Consider the following 17,506-nt stretch of genomic DNA (forward strand, 5'->3'; position numbering starts at 1 on the left):
ATTTGTCTCCTGAAGCTAAATCTATATATATAAAAGAGTGATGGCATCACGGCGACCCACAAAACAACAAAACTACAGGCCCCCCAACCTCGAAATTTGACAACACAACCCATCATCCACGCCTCTAGGTTGATACAACAAAAAGAAAAGAAAAATAAAGTCCTAATTAGAGAGAGAGGAATAATTGCTTTTATCCAATTGCTGCCAGTTAAAAGGCTAATCTCCTCCAACTTGGTCTCCTAGCAACCCAATAAAAAATAATAAAAAACACTAAAAAATTAATACAATAAAATACTATAATAACAGAAAATAACTAAAAATAATACAAGAAAATAATAAAATATAATAAATAAAAATATAACTTACAATAAAATTAATAAAAATGCAATTAACGTCAAATAAAAATTACACAACAATTTTTAACCAATACCACCACCACTTTGCCACAGCAAAGCGTGGCCAGGCACAGCTAGTGTTTTATATGCAGAATACTCCCCTAATCATCTCTCTCTCTCTCCCCCCCCCCACCCCAGGGGAGGTTGCTTTGGACCAAACATGGCTATGTGCCCATGCTTTCAACGAATAAACAATAAAGATGATACGGACTGACTCATGGATAAAGCACGAGGTTACCGGACGAACGGATCTGACCATACCTATTTTTAAAATTTATATACTGTAATTTTATACTGTATTTAATAGTTTTTTAACTGATTTTATGTATTGTTGATTTTGTATAGGCATGTAAGTAAGCCACCCCGAGTCCCTTCGGGTGAGAAGGGCAAAATATAAATACTGGAAATAAATAAATAAATAAATAATTCTCTTCTGAGGGAGATCAGCTCCAATAAGGATAGTTAAGATTTAGAAGAAAAGAGAAGATGATTTCTTCTACACAACACATCATATGTAGTCCTTTCCATATTACTATGTATTAAAATGCACATCTTTATCAGCAGGTTGTAGAAGCAACATGAGTTTACACTGCTCCAAAATAAAATAATAAATAATAAAAACACTTGAGCATATTAATGCACATCTGCAGATGGACATATTAATGCACATCTGCAGAACAATGCATTCCTACTCAGTAGGGAGCTTCAATTAGTTCAGTGGACTTATTGCTATCATAGAATTTTGATCTAGGCCTCACTGACAATCAGTGGTATGCCCTAAACTGACAATAAAGGGCTTAGATTTAATATTGAACCACAACATACATCAACATTAGCATAATTGAATGTTCCTTGCCTCTTCCCATTTCAGCTTTCCTTGCAACCCTAAAAATCTGTTCTGAAAGGTTTCCCAACCCTCAAAAGAAATAGTAAAAGTTCAGTGACAGAAGGATACAAGGAAAGGAGAATCACATCCCTCCTACGTCCACTACCAGACGTGAGAGCATTAATGCAATGATGCTACATTGCCAGCCCAATAAAAGTTGGTGAGCTTACTCACGTGCAGTGGTACCCTCTAGAGGTGTGTGCAGTATTTCTTCCATTTGTTTCATTAGGATATTCATTTTGTACCATCCATTTGGATAGCACGAAATGAAAGAGCCCATTTTCGGATTGTGGATGAGTCCTTTGTTGGTGCTGCCTGGCTGCCGGGTTTGCTGCTGCTCGCTCAGCTCACTCAGTGTCTCTATGTGCTTGCTTGCTTGCTGCCTTCCTTCCTTGCCTCTTGCCTTGCCTTGCCTTCCATGCCTTGCTGCCAACGGAAAGAGAATTGTTTATATTTTAGTTTTCCCCAAGATTGGCTGCTTGGCTTCTATTTTTATTCTTTCTTTGAAGGGAAGGCGGCTGGAATTTCTGATGGGGTGGGGTGGCAAGGGTTTGGCTGGAGAATGCACACAGGGCTTTGGGGGTGGAGGAAAGAAGGGCATCTCTGTAGCTTCTATTTGCAGTACTGTAATATTTTTAAATCTTTTTCTTAATTCTTTGTTTAAAATCCCCTTTTTCCTCGCCCTGGGTAGTATTGGTTTTTTTAAAAAAAAAAAATCAAAGGAAAAATTGTTGGGCTTCTATCTTCTCCATTTAGAAAACTTTTAAAAAGTTGCTGGGCTAAAAGGGGTTGATATGCTCTCCATGTATGGCAATTTTCACCCCTGTAGCCCAAAAACTGAGGGGAGGTCGAGCCTTGGAAGCCTTCCCATTGCCACCAATGGTCCAAAAAAATTTGGTATTTTGGATGCGGGATGAAACTCCCATTCAGATAGTTGCCCCGTCTTCGAAGCGGCAAATGAAAATGGGGCGAAACAAACAAAACAGATAGTGATTCCATACAAATGCACAAGACTAGTACCCTCTACCAGCCAATATTCATGAAATGTGGATATTATGATGTGTCCCGTTGTTATGTGAATAGCTTTTGTGTTCTGAAGCTTCCTACAATAAGCCTACAGGAATTGCTTCCAAATTCAATTGTCATGGAATCTGTCAAATCTTGAAGAAAGACGTAGAACTACTTAGCCTATAAACATAATACAAACATGAAAAATATACTTACACAATGCAAATTGTATTTACATTTTCCATCAAAATAATTATTTAGAAAAAATATGTAACAAAACATTTAATTACCAGCATAGGCATGAATCACTTATACATAGTTTGTAAATGCACACTTTCCCTGCCATACAATGCCTTTCCTCACCTTGTTTTACATTTCTTGTTAACTGTAAACACAAATAACTCCCCATAGAATAGTATTGTGACCTTTTATTTTATTGCAATTAATGTCGACTTACAGAGGAACAGCTAAACTTCCACTTTATATTTAAAGAGCTACAACAACTTTGAATCTGGATGCTTTGATAGCACCCATGGAGTATGACTGAATAAGCTTAGTAAAAATTAATTCCCTTGAAAGAAAGAACTCTTCTCTGAATAAATTACTTTCTGTATATTGAAATGTTAAACAGATCATTCTAGGACAAATTAAAACTGAAAACTGAGCACTGAAATGCTGATATTTCCAGATGATAATATTAAAAATAACTTGGGAGAATAAAAAAGCTCATACAAAAGGAATAGAAAAGAATACTTTTTATAGAACACTGTGCTGTCATTCAATATGTGCAATTGCCCAAGGAATTCACTGGCAGTTCTGTGCACATGTCATCTCGAACAAGTTTCATTTTTCTCCAACGCAACAAAAATGATGCAACCTCAAATATACCATGACAAATGTCATTATTATCCCAAAGTAACGATATAGCAGAAGGCTGGACTTTGAGATATTCAGCAGAAGTCTTTGTTTCAGTCCTAACCTTCTTTAAAGGTGCATCTGGTAAGGGTGAAATACAAGGTCTCCTCAGTGGCTGTTCTTTGCTTCTAGAGGGAGGCCATAGTGGCCTTCTTCTTGCTATCCTTCTGCTGTCAGGCATTTAAAAAAAATCCAACTAAGGTTTTTTTTTTTTTTTAAAGAAAAGCTTTTTAATAGAATGCTGCTTTTGATTGTGCTGTTTTTAAAAACTGTTTGGCAATTATGTTTTGTTATGCCTTAAATGGTCGTTTAATTACTTTTAGTGAAAACAATTTGTATATTTCTGATAAATTGTATTTACATAAATTAATATGAATTACAATTTTGTAAGAAAAACAAGATATAACATTCAGAAAAAGAAGACGTATTAAAACTAAGTAATGTCATTGAGAGCAAGGCTTTTCATTTTCCTATCTTTAAGAATAGCCAGACTAACAGACACAAGCTGTTGTTGATATTTGGCAGTAAAACCAGGCTTGTGGAATTTGTCCCTTTCTAGTGTGTGTCATACCTTGTCTTTGCAGTTTTTCATAAAAGTCAAAAAAATTACACCAAAACAGGACGAATAGCTTCCTGTTAAGACTGGCTGATATTATCTTATTTATAAATGGAGCTTTTTGGCCCATGATTCAATGTATATTCTCGGTATGGCACAACAGACATATAACACAGAATGCACAATTGTTACTGAATGCAATTATCCATAACTGAAAACAGGAAAAATTTAAATAATCATACTTTGCATTTCTGGCATCATATACATATAAATACCTGTAGTATTTCTCCATATACTACTTCCGCCATTTCAATAATTCTTCTGCAATATTCCCATGTATGGTAATATTAAATTAAATCCACTCCTTCATTTCCTTTGTTTTTAGTGAAATCAAATAGAATAATGATAATTAAATTTACTGTATAAATCATGCGTATTTTATTGAAAGTTAGGTCCATTTATATTGTAAACATATTGATGGAACGAAATGGAGAAAAATATGCAGCTAGACTAGAGCAACTCTGGGTCTTTCCAGCACCTCTTTTCTATCAGGAAATATATAAGAAGGTAAACACAGGTTAGTATCCAGTTGCCAATGGAACTGTTTCTGCCAATGGACAAGAAAGGAAGTGATTTCCTATTCTACTTGCATCATCCCAGGCCTCCTCAAAATTTGTTCAATTGCACTGACGGCCATATAAATCAGATGGAGAGCGGGCATACAGGAGTCTCCAGTGCAGAATAATGTAAATAATTATAGGCATACATCCTGTTATGGTTGAGCCTTATGGCTCTAATACTGGGAGACGTGGTCGTAAGACTCCTCGAGAGTCAGACTCTCTTGAGGAGCGAGAGAGGAAACGGCTGCGGGATATCTTTGCAGAATCAACTGACGAAGACTCCTTTGAGGGTTTTACCGAGAGAATGGAGGAAGAGGTGGTTAGCTCAGAGGAGGATGACATGGAATGGACTCGTGTGAGGGAGGATTTGGGTGTTCCTGGTAACGATAGCATGGGAAGCGACTGGCGGGTTGCAGGATCGGACCCGTGGACGAGCTGGAGGGATGGGACGGGATCCACAGCTGGGGATGCTGTGGGGCGTAGTCAAAGATGTTTTAGCTCTGATGAGGATGATGATGATGAGGCACCTGGAATTAGGGTAACAGCTGATAGCGATGAGGAGTTATAACTGGCATAAAATGGGGTCTTGAATCCAGGGCTAATTGCGTTGGGCAAGGTAATCTGGACGAACGCTTGGGCTCTTGTTGGGAATTTCCTGAAGACGGGTGTGTTTCGTTTGCTGAATACCTTGGACCTCCGTCGTCTTCTTGACGGACATTATTTACCTACTCGGAATTGACGCTGGACTGGCTGACTGACTGACTGACTGACTACGACCTGGGACTACCCTTTCTTGACTATCGTTGGAATTCGTGGAATCTAAGACGCCTGCACCTGGATATCGACCTTGGACCGGATTGGGACCTCGCTGACCGCTGCAACCCTGATTGATGTGTTTGGACCCGGAGTTCGCCCGCTGCACGGAGGAGTAACAACTTAGTTACTCAACCACAGCTGCTAAGTAGCAGAGAGGAATCTGCTGCCAGTATTTATGTTTATTTGAATCTTTGTTTACCAGCTTTTGTTTGTTTAAAGTGCCAGGCTGAAGTAAGCATTTTTGGTTTAACCCGGATTAAACTCCTGTTTAATCCGGTTTATCTTTTGAACCGTTTTTGAGTGACTTTTCATATTGAAGGCGAGTGTTTGCCTAGCTCTTTGTTTTTTATGAGCATTTTTAGTTCTGTATCTTTAATAAACTGTGTTGAATCTTATCTGGTGGCGTTCTGTCTGTGACAGATTGCCCAACGCCAGAAAAAAGTTTTTTCTAGTTAGGTAATTACGTTTAGAAGACGATGGAGGAGCTTAAGGCTCGTTTTGACCAGCTGCAGGCTGCATTTTACGCTGCACAAGCAGCACAGCCAGCTAAAGGACATGTAATGACTCCCGAACGTTTTAACGGGTCTCGAAATAAGTTGCCTACTTTTTTGGCGCAAATTGAACTTTATTTTTCCCAAATTAGTGCTCAGGCTTTTCCTACGGACACCAGTAAGGTGGCATTTATTTTGAGTTTATTGACCGGTCCTGCGGGACAATGGGCCACTAATTTAATTTTGGGAAACGACCCAGTCAAGGACAATTTAAATGATTTCAAGAAGTTACTATCTGACACTTTTGGGGACCCTCTCCGTATGGAGAATGCTAGCTGGGCTCTTTATCGGTTGAAACAGGGAAAGGGGTCTGTTTTGGACTATTTAAACAAGTTTAATTCTTATCGCCATCAACTTGACTGGGGAGAGAATGCGTTTATGCTTTTGTTTATTGCGGGCTTAAATGATTATCTCCAGGATGAATTAGCGCATTTAGAGCCGGCAGAAAACTGGGACGCTTTGGTGGCAAAAGTTTTACGTTTAGACGCCCGGTTCGAATCTCGCAAACAGTCTAGAGCAATGTATGCGCCAACTGTATCTGTGCCTAGGGCACCTGTAGCAAAAGGGGAGGAACCTATGGAACTTGGGGTGTTTAGAAAATTATCAACGGCAGAAAAGGACCGTAGAAGACAATTGGGACTGTGTTTGTATTGCGGGAATGCTGGGCATTTTGCTAGAAATTGTAATGTTAAGCCTTCTCAGCTTTCGGGAAAAGGTCAGCCCTAGTGCGACGTGAGTCCAACGCACTAGGGCTTCTAAAGCAGTCACTTGAGGGGAAGAAACATGTCTTTGTACCCATTTCTTTATCTGTTGGGGGAAAAGAACTTGCTTCTACTCTGGCACTGCTGGACTCAGGGGCTACGGTTTCATATGTGGATGTTGGGTTTGCAAGGAAGCATGGGCTTCCTACAGTACGAAAAGCATGCGATATATGGGTGGAAGGAGCAGATGGGAAACTGCTGGAGTCTGGGGTGGTTAATCGTGAGACCTCAGAAATAACGTGGGAGGTACAAGCAGTAACGGGAAAGTTTGTTTGGGACATTACACATTTACCAAGATATAATGTAATCCTGGGAATGGATTGGTTAACTTTGGTAAATCCTCAAGTGGATTGGGTGAAGCGTACTATAGCTTTTAACAGGCAGGAATGTTTTGCTCTTAGTCCTACTCAGCCTGACATGGAGGGTGTGCCTGTTGATTATTAGGAATTTCAAGATGTGTTTTGTAAGAGGGAAGCAGACAAGTTGCCGCCTCATAGACCATATGATTGTGCGATTAGACTAGTAGAGGGCGCTAAATTACCAGCAGGAAGGTTGTACGCTCTAACAGTACCAGAAAGACAAGCTTTGAGGGAATTTCTTGACGAAAACCTAGCCAAAGGGTTTATCCGCCCATCTAGCTCTCCAACTGCCGCACCTGTGTTCTTTGTAGCTAAGAAGACGGGAGAGCTTAGACTAGTGTGTGATTATCGGGTACTTAATAAAAACACCATTCGTGATAGGTATCCGCTACCTTTGATTTCGGAATTACTATCGAGAGTGCAAGGGGCTAAGATCTTTACCAAGCTTGACCTGCGGGGGGCGTATAACTTGATTAGAATACGGGAAGGTGATGAATGGAAAACAGCATTTAACACGTGTTTCGGATGTCACGAGTTCCGAGTAATGCCTTTCGGACTTTGCAATGCGCCCGCGGTCTTCCAAAGATTCATAAATGATGTGTTTAGAGATTTAATTGATCAATTTGTGGTGGTTTATTTGGACGATATATTGATTTTCTCTAAGGATGAAAAGGAGCACCAGCAGCATGTAAAACAGGTACTGCACCGTCTACGGGGTAATGGGCTTTTTGCCAAGGCTTCCAAATGTGTGTTTCATGTGTCTGAGGTTGAGTTCCTGGGACATGTAGTTTCGGGAAAGGAACTCAAAATGGATCCGCACAAAGTTGACGCAGTCAACTCATGGCAAGAACTCAAGTCTAAGAAAGACGTACAGTGATTCTTGGGATTTGCTAACTATTACCGAGAGTTTATCCCAAACTTTGCCAAACTCACTGTACCTTTAACGCAACTTTTGCGAAAGAAACAACCGTTTGTGTGGGGACGGGAGGCTCACGATGCATTTCTACAGTTGAAGTCTAGTTTCCAGGCTGACAACATACTAATCCATCCGGACATTAATAGACCGTTCATAGTAGAAGCAGACGCTTCTAGTTATGCATTGGGGGCTGTATTATCTCAGAGGGATTCTTCAGGGACTTTGCGTCCCTGTGGATTTTACTCCAGACAACTAACACCTTTTGAACAAAACTATACCATCTGGGAAAAAGAATTGCTGGCTATCAAGGTGGTGTTTGAGGTGTGGCGGCACTGGTTAGAGGGCGCACGACATCAAATTGTGGTCAGATCTGACCATAAGAATTTAGAACATTTACAAACTGCCAAGAAATTGAATCAACGTCAGATTCGATGGGCTTTGTTTTTCTCCAGGTTCAATTTTAAAGTTCAGTTTGTAGAAGGGAAAGAAAACTTGCGGGCAGATGCATTATCTCGTAAGCCGGAGTTCAAGACTTGCGAGCAGCCAGTGTGTCAGACAGTTTTGCCTACTGCCTCTTTATGTGTGGTGGACAATGAGGCTGGGTTACATGCTCAAATCCTAGAGGCTCAGAAAGATGATAATTGGACCCAGGAACAACTCATGCTACTTTCGGTAGGAAATCGTACTATGCTGCCTCATTTACAAGACCAGGAGGGGGTATTAGTACGTAATGGTCAGGTTTATGTACCGGCGGGGGCGCTTAGGTTAGAAGTTATTAGGGCACATCATGACGAACCAATGGCTGGGCATTTTGGCAGATTTAAGACCGTACAACTCATTACCAGAAGCTATTGGTGGCCAAAGATGCGTCAGGACATTCTCCGCTTTTGTGATACCTGCGCCGTTTGTCAACAGAGTAAGACGCCTGTCGGGCGCCCTAGGGGGTTATTATCCTCCTTGCCTGTTCCTGAGAGACCATGGCAGATTATTTCCATGGATTTTATTTCTGACTTGCCTAGGTCTGGGGGTTATACATGTATTTGGGTGGTGGTGGATCTATTTTCTAAAATGGCTCATTTTATACCGTGTTCAACAATTCCTGCGGCTCCTACATTGGCTTTACTATTTACCAAACATATCTTTCGCTTGCATGGAGCTCCTGAGGTTATTGTTTCTGATAGAGCTCCTCAGTTTGTGTCTCGTTTTTGGAGACACTTCCATGAGTGTTTGGGAACCAAATTGAATGTGTCTTCTGCTTTTCATCCACAAACAGATGGTCAATCTGAAAGAGTGAATGGGCTATTGGAACAATATTTACGTTGTTTTTGTCTGGAGCAGCCAACTGTTTGGGTTAAGTGGTTGTCGGTGATGAGTTCGCCTATAATAACGCTGTACATACGTCTAGTCAACACACTCCATTTGAATTAACTTATGGCTTCCATCCGCGGGGAGGGGTGGCGCCGTCAACCAATGTGGTTTCCTCTGATCCGGTGTACCGTTCGTCTGAAATGGCTGCCTTATATGATGTTGCTCGCTGGCTGTTGTTGGAAGCTAAGGCAGCGCAGAAGACTCAAGCCGACCGCCATAGACAAGCCGGGGAGGAGTTGGAGGAAGGGGATCTGGTTTGGTTATCATCTAAATATATTAAACAGGCTGGAGGAAAGTTTGCGCCACGGTATTTGGGACCTTTTCCTATTACTAAAAAGATTTCTTCTGTGGCATTTAGATTGCGTTTGCCTTCTTCTTTTAAGATCCACCCTGTCTTTCACCGTTCCATGTTAAAGTTAGATACTTCTGGGCGCCGTAACACTGTAGCTGAAGACATCACTGCTGTATCTCCACCTTTGGAGGAGGAGGCCTTTGTGAGAGGGGATAGTGTTATGGTTGAGCCTTATGGCTCTAATACTGGGAGACGTGGTCATAAGACTCCTCGAGAGTCAGACTCTCTTGAGGAGCGAGAGAGGAAACGGCTGCGGGATATCTTTGCAGAATCAACTGACGAAGACTCCTTTGAGGGTTTTACCGAGAGAATGGAGGAAGAGGTGGTTAGCTCAGAGGAGGATGACATGGAATGGACTAGTGTGAGGGAGGATTTGGGTGTTCCTGGTAACGATAGCATGGGAAGCGACTGGCGGGTTGCAGGATCGGACCCGTGGACGAGCTGGAGGGATGGGACGGGATCCACAGCTGGGGATGCTGTGGGGCGTAGTCAAAGATGTTTTAGCTCTGATGAGGATGATGATGATGAGGCACCTGGAATTAGGGTAACAGCTGATAGCGATGAGGAGTTGTAACTGGCATAAAATGGGGTCTTGAATCCAGGGCTAATTGCGTTGGGCAAGGTAATCTGGACGAACGCTTGGGCTCTTGTTGGGAATTTCCTGAAGACGGGTGTGTTTCGTTTGCTGAATACCTTGGACCTCCGTCGTCTTGACGGACATTATTTACCTACTCGGAATTGACGCTGGACTGGCTGACTGACTGACTGACTGACTGACTACGACCTGGGACTACCCTTTCTTGACTATCGTTGGAATTCGTGGAATCTAAGATGCCTGCACCTGGATATCGACCTCGGACCGGATTGGGACCTCGCTGACCGCTGCAACCCTGATTGATGTGTTTGGACCCGGAGTTTGCCCGCTGCACGGAGGAGTAACAACTTAGTTACTCAACCACAGCTGCTAAGTAGCAGAGAGGAATCTGCTGCCAGTATTTGTTTATTTGAATCTTTGTTTACCAGCTTTTGTTTGTTTAAAGTGCCAGGCTGAAGTAAGCATTTTTGGTTTAACCCGGATTAAACTCCTGTTTAATCCGGTTTATCTTTTGAACCGTTTTTGAGTGACTTTTCATATTGAAGGCGAGTGTTTGCCTAGCTCTTTGTTTTTTATGAGCATTTTTGGTTCTGTATCTTTAATAAACTGTGTCAAATCTTATCTGGTGGCGTTCTGTCTGTGACACATCCACTTGTACAGAATTCAGCTTTACCCATAAACCAATACCATAAATTGACCAACATCATTGTAGTAGGAATAAGATGGAGAAAAAGTTGCTGACACCTTACTTGGGAGGAGCAAATTTCCAGTACACAAAGGAACATTTAAATTGGTTTACAAAATCAACTCTGAGCTTTGTTGGAAATAATATTTTTAATTTGAAGTGAACTTGTTGAGTATTTGGCTGAATAGATCAAATTTAAATTTAGCTGAGCAAAGCAACAAACCTTTCCTCATAGCATTTGTTCTGTTAAAGGTAAAAGTAAAGGTTTTCCTCTGACATAAAGTCTAGTCGTGTCTGACTCTGGCGGTTGGTGCTCGGCTGGCATTGTCTGTAGGTACCTCCAAGGTCATGTGACCGGCATGACTGCATGGAGTACCATTACCCTCTCGCCGGAGTGGTACCTATTCATCTTTTCACATTTGCATTTTTTGATCTGCTAGGTTGGCAGATGCAGGGGCTAACAGTGGGAGCTCATCCAGCTTCAAGCCGCTGACCTTTCAGTCAGCAAGTTCAGCAGCTCAGAGGTTTAACCTGCAGCACAATTGGGGGGGGGGGGTCTTGCTTTGTTTGTTTGTTCTGTTAGGAACTAACTATTCTTTTTAAATGATTTACATAGGAGGTGCCATGTGTGGAAAGATGTATATAACTTCAGTGGCAAACTGCTGTAGAATAATCACCATGTTCTCTTCATACTACATTTGCTTCTGGACTGAGCTCAAAAGAAAACAAATGCAGTAGGCTGAAGCATGTCATGGTTTGCAAAGATACTACAGTAGAGTCTCACTTATCCAAGCCTTGCTTATCCAAGTTTCTGGATTATCCAAGCCATTTTTGTAGTCAATGTTTTCAATATATCGTGATATTTTGGTGCTAAATTCGTAAATATAGTAATTACAACATAACATTATTGCGTATTGAACTACTTTTTCTGTCAAATTTGTGGTATAACATGTTTTGGTGCTTAATTTGTAAAATCATAACCTAATTTGATGTTTAATAGGCTTTTCCTTAATCCCTCCTTATTATCCAAGATATTCGCTTATCCAAGCTTCTGCTGGCCCATTTAGCTTGGATAAGTGAGACTCTACTGTATATTGTTTTTTAACTGGAAAATAAAATGCATGAAGCCGATTGGCTAAGTTTGCAAGGACCTGGGGAATTGGTTTGTAACTGTTGCTGTCCTGTTGCTGGAGAACCAGTTTGAACAGGTTTCTCTGTGTGTGTGCGAGTCTACTGAGTACTGGCTAAAAAGAAGATGGCTCTGTACTCAGAGAGGCCTGACTATTTCTGAGACTTTGTTTGCTGTTGATCTTCACTGAAGCAGATTTATGGACTAAGAAAGGACTTCTTATAACTGCTGATTTCTGTAAGCAATCAGAGGGACTATTGTACATATCATTGTTCTGTTGATCTCTTGGATTTAGTAAAAGTTCCTGTGTTATTTGTTCTGCAAAACTGAGTGGTGCATCATTCTGCAGGGTGACTCTGGGCTCACAGGCACAAGTAAGAGCTTCCATCTATCATCTACAATCTGCAACAAAGCAGTAGCTAGCTGCTCACAGTACTCTTTGACTTGATACTGTGATATCACAAATAATCTTTTTCTATTATTATAAAGGATCAATTTTTAGTTTTTTAAGGCAAACAATGAATGTTTAAACAGCAAAGCCCACAAGCAGCATTTAATTAATGGAGGAGGAGAAAAAAGAGGAAGAGGAGGAAACATCCACCTGAAGTATGAGAGGAAGAGTAATATTGAACATTAAAGAGGCAGTTGATTCCAAAATCTCGTTGCTTTTGCTGTGATGGCAACAAAGAGCCATGCTTACTACATGAAGAAAAGTCACATCCACTCATATTTTGGGGGTGTATTGATGGAAAGCTCTTTGATACAACATATACTTCTGTTGTCATCATAAGAGAACTGATTTTCATCAGTTCCTGCATGTCAATTCTTATGCAGATTAGAATTACTCCCAGACATTATGAAACAGTTTTGGGATGGGATGCAATGGCTGTAGAATAAGAAGGAATTGGCAAAGTTCCAATTTTCTCCTTGCACCATTTGAAATCTTTTCTGAATCAAAGAACCTTTGAAAAATAGAAGAATAGCACCAAATACACTCTGTAACACAGTGTTTGTTCCTGGGTTATAAATGTCATTTCCTAATAGGTTCTATCATAAAAAAAACATGGGAAAAGGTTATTAAACTGCAAAAACTGTTTTTGTGGTGCATCCTGCAGCACATTTTGCTATAGTTTGTCAATTAATATTGCAGACCCCTTGTACACTGCCATATAAAATCCATATTTTCTGCTTTGAACTGGATTATATGGCAGTGTAGATTTATGTAATCCAGTTCAAAGCAGATAATGTGGACTATATGGTAGAGTAGAAGGTGTCTCAGGGGTTGGATCTGATCCCAGATTATATGCTTTGAACTGGATTATATGAGTCTACACTGCCAGATAATCTGGGATAAAAGGATAATCTGGAATCAGATATAAGGCAGTGTAGATCCAGCCACAGTCTCAACCAATTCAACCAGTCACAAACATCCAATTTACAAACGACTCATACAAATGGCTGCCCTGGTGGAAAGGGCTTAGCAGCAGAGGAGCTATATATGCAAAGGTGAGACAGGAAGTGAGAGAAATCTGTTAACAAGTGTGTATAGCGGAACCAGCAGCATCCAGTTAACACCATGTGCAAAAGACTCAGACCAGGCAGAGGAATTGAAAGAACAAAGGAACTTTACTTGTTGAGTTGAAGTTAAATAAACAGTTCAGCAATCGTACAATGTCCTTGTAGTTGCATAGGATCAATAACTAATCAATCAGCATTCAATATACCCAGCATAGCATATTTAAACTGCTACTTGACCGTAGCTAGAGAGCTTCTCCATTTCAGTGCTCTCCTTGCAAGCTCAGATTCCCAACTGACAAACTCAGTCATCTGCCAGCAAACCGATACATTGTTTGAGGCGTGGCTTGCCTCTGCAAAAAGCTGAGCTCCCTTTTTGCAGAGATCTCTTGCAAGTAACTTTGCAAGGATTTCTTTACACACACACACATAGCAATTTGGCGCAATAAAATCTACCCCCAGGAAGGGAAATTCACTCCTGAAAGAGTTGTCATGGAGAAAAGGTGTCTCCACTGAAGCTTTCTCATCAATCCTTGTTTCCACAACAAGCCAAATTTTTCAAAATCCAATTATCACAGAGACAGAAAGTGAGGTGAGATCTTCTGAGCAGGTGCACAGATATCAAAACAAACACAAGGGTGTTAGCCCTTTGCTAGCCAAAGATATGTGTGTGCGCGCGTGTGCTAGAGTTAACTTAAAAATGTAACTGATCTGACTTACAAAAAAATTCAAGTTGTTCATAACTTGGGGACTACCTGTAGTCCTGAGGCACCTGAAAAATTAAAATAATTGTCTTTCTCTTTGTATTCCTGCAGACACTTTTCCAAATGTGAGAGTCTCTGTTGCCAAGCCCTTTCCATCAGGGCAGCCCAGCTTTAACTGGAAAAGAGTTATTTCTATGCATAAGTCTCAGTGCCCTGCTTTTGTGAGCTGAACTGTACTTTACCAGATGAACTTGGGAGTTCTCTGGAAACATCAAATCCCAAAGATGATTACAGTATTTTTTTTAAAAAAAAACAAAAAAAAAAAAAACATTGGCACATGGAATAGAACAAGACTTTATTTTTGACCCAACACAGTAATTTCATCTGAAAGAGAGCCCTCAATATGATGTTTACTTTATTTTACAACATATTCAATTCTTTTATCGCCCTATACTATACAAAATAAATTCAGCATGTGTGGCAGACTGTTATAATTGCAGTTAATGCAGAGCATACATAAGGATCTTGTTTAGTTGAATGGTTGATTCTACTTTGAATGATAGAAAAGGATTCCACTTAAAAGCAGCTGAAATCAAGAGTGGCTGATCTTAGTCAAGCCTCCACCCACCATCATTTTCCATTCCGCTTATGGCATACTCCAAATCTCTGAGCCAAAGTGCCTTCCCCTCTATCCTCCCCTCAGTTATCATCCTTACTTTTCACTCCCTGGAAATAACAGTGATAGTATATATGAGAGAAGAATGTCACAGCCTACAACATTGGTTTGTTGAGTGAACAACTGCCTGAGATAGGACACAAGTTGCTATTGTCATCAGGGGTGGCCTCCATTCAGCATCCATCTCTTGCAAAGTACTGACTGACCTATACTATCATCTCCTTTATCCATCAGTAATTTTATCTAGCAGACAGGGATGCTACTAATCAGATGACTGAATGGGAAAAATCAGAAAAATAGAACATAGCACCTTATGCTCCATTTTCAGCATAACACAGCCCAACAACAAAACTTTCTTGGTGTCTTGGTTTTTAGGCCTGTTCCTGGGGTTCAGAAAATTACATTGGATAGATGACATCCGCTCTGGTTTCTTAGATGTGGTTATCATGATTTTCTATGGGTAAGCAGATGATGACTGGTATACAGCATATGTTCTGTATTTCAAAAACTAGAGCTGATGGGGGGAAACTGATGCCATTTTTGGAATCAGCAGGTCACATATTTACAAGCTTATATTTTTACGCAAATCTTGCACTAATTAATGAAATGAATGATTAAATTTTCTTCCTTTAAGCCAGTAGTAAATTAACCTTATTTTGTATGGAGCTACTTATTAAGTTCAAATAAGATTGCTTGACTTTTTGCATAGGATAGTTCTCATCTTGCTGTTACCTTACCCGAAGCTTAAGAAATAAATTATCTCGCCATTTATTCCAGATAACAATTATCTCAATATTTATATTCAATGGTTTCAAAGTATGAAAATATAAAGTAGTTATCAGGTTAGTTTTTATGGGGTAGGAACTAACTACAGAATAACAAAAAAGAAGAAGAACTTGGAGAATCACTTTGCTTCCTGTACAGTATATTGGATTTAATGGCCATTCTAAAATAAATAACAACACTTATATAATATTGAAAGTAACCTATAGTTCCAATTAGTTACCATCATGTAAACTTCGACTCAGTAAGTGAAGATGAAAATACTGCTCTGCAAATCACATAGTTTGTGAATAATCAGCTTTCTTCATTTGTAGTACAAGAGATGAAGGTCAGGTCTTGGCGTGAGGAAGAATATTATGGCAGTCAGGTAAGTTTAACTTTATTTTTACAAAGAAATTTGAGGCTGCGGGGATGGGCGTTTCAGGAGCCCAAAAGGTTTGGGATGGCAAATTGGAATTCACCCCCGGGCAGGAAGGGACGGATCTAATGAGGTATTTAATTAATTCAGAATAACTTGGGTTATTCCAAATTAATTCTATTTTACCAGAGGCGTCATCTGGACACCCCTGGAAAAACCCCAGACAGGACCTGCGTTTGGGGCTTGTCTGGATGGGCCCGAAGTCTCTTAATGTGAACAACAAAGACTCTTTTGGTTTATTTTAAAAGTATTCATTTTCTTAATACTGTATTTGATGAATCGACCAAAATGTGTTCTAAACTGATATAAAAAAAACACAGTTTATTTTATTTTAGTCATAGGAAATAACTCCTGAAAAATAGAATAGTATTTGTTTATATAATAATGTATAGGTATCAACAAGTTTTGAACTGACAGCTAACATAAAAGGAGAGACATAAAGAGCCTTCTTTGGTTCCCTGCTATGTACTCATCACACTGAAAATGTTTTTTTAGGCACACTGACTATCACAAGGCCCCTGAAGAACAGAATAGGTCTTAAAGCATCTGATCAAATACTGAGTCTGTGATTGGTATCTCAGTATTGTTTTTTACAGGCTGTGAAGGCTGAACTATCAGAACTAGAGTGACACCCTTGCCCCTGTGATTTCAAACTTTCAGCTTTCAAATTCATGTTTTAAATAATTACCAGACAGTAAGAGATTGACAATGATATCCAATTAATTCTTCCTGCTGACAAAACAGCTTCTGTCAGTGAAATATGAAGTTATTCTTTTCTATAGCTCCCACTCCCCACAAGCTCTCAAAATCTACTTTGGAAGGTTTAGACAAGATTTTGAGGGCATGCGAGTAATTGTAGTGAGGAGAAACAAACTCCCATTTCACAACAGGAAGTGTATTCCAGGCACTAGCGTTTGTGCCTCTTGAGGAATATGTGTGTGAAGAGAGAAAAAGAGATGAATATGCTGCCTCAAGTTGTATATACAGGTTGAGCACACCTTATCCAGAATTCTGAAATCCAATATACTCCAAAATAGTCCACATGGGTGGCTGAGACAATTTTCTGATGGTTCAATGTACACAACTTTGTCTCATGCACAAGATTATTAAAAATATATTGTATAAAATTAACTTCAGGCTACGTATATAAAATGTTCACTGAAACATAAATGATTTTTGTTTTTAGATTCGGGTGCTATCTCTAAAATGGGAGTTTGGGATTACTTGTTGGATGTATGTGTCACAAGTATCTCCCAACCCCTAAAATCCAAAATCCCAAACACTTCTGGTCCCAAGCATGTTGAATAAGGGATAGGCAATCTGCAATATGATTAACATGTTGTCAATATGATATCTAAACATTAATCTTTCTGTGATATATGCCTCAAACAAAGAAAACCTGAGAGGACAAACATATGGAACTGGATTCTATTTTCATTAAAAGTTGCATTCCATAGCTGATAAAATAGGTTCCGCTTCCAGCGTTATAAAAATACAT

The 17,506-nt window shown here is 39.9% G+C and overlaps 1 protein-coding gene across 5 annotated transcripts in view; it reads right to left on the minus strand.

Moving 5' to 3' along the window:
• Window positions 1-17,506, minus strand: part of adgrb3 (adhesion G protein-coupled receptor B3) — a 678,053-nt gene that overhangs the window by 653,198 nt on the left and 7,349 nt on the right. For 3 of the 5 annotated variants that reach the window (XM_062969068.1, XM_062969070.1, XM_062969067.1), the window contains exon 3: window positions 1,456-1,707. The exons of the other annotated variants lie outside the window; for them this stretch is intronic. In XM_062969068.1, the coding sequence (XP_062825138.1) occupies window positions 1,456-1,707 (252 nt within the window). The remainder of the gene's footprint in view (window positions 1-1,455; window positions 1,708-17,506) is intronic. 5 annotated transcript variants of the gene reach the window in all.

The sequence above is a fragment of the Anolis carolinensis genome, chromosome 1, assembly GCF_035594765.1.
Source record: "Anolis carolinensis isolate JA03-04 chromosome 1, rAnoCar3.1.pri, whole genome shotgun sequence".
In the NCBI taxonomy this organism is placed as follows: domain Eukaryota; kingdom Metazoa; phylum Chordata; class Lepidosauria; order Squamata; family Dactyloidae; genus Anolis; species Anolis carolinensis.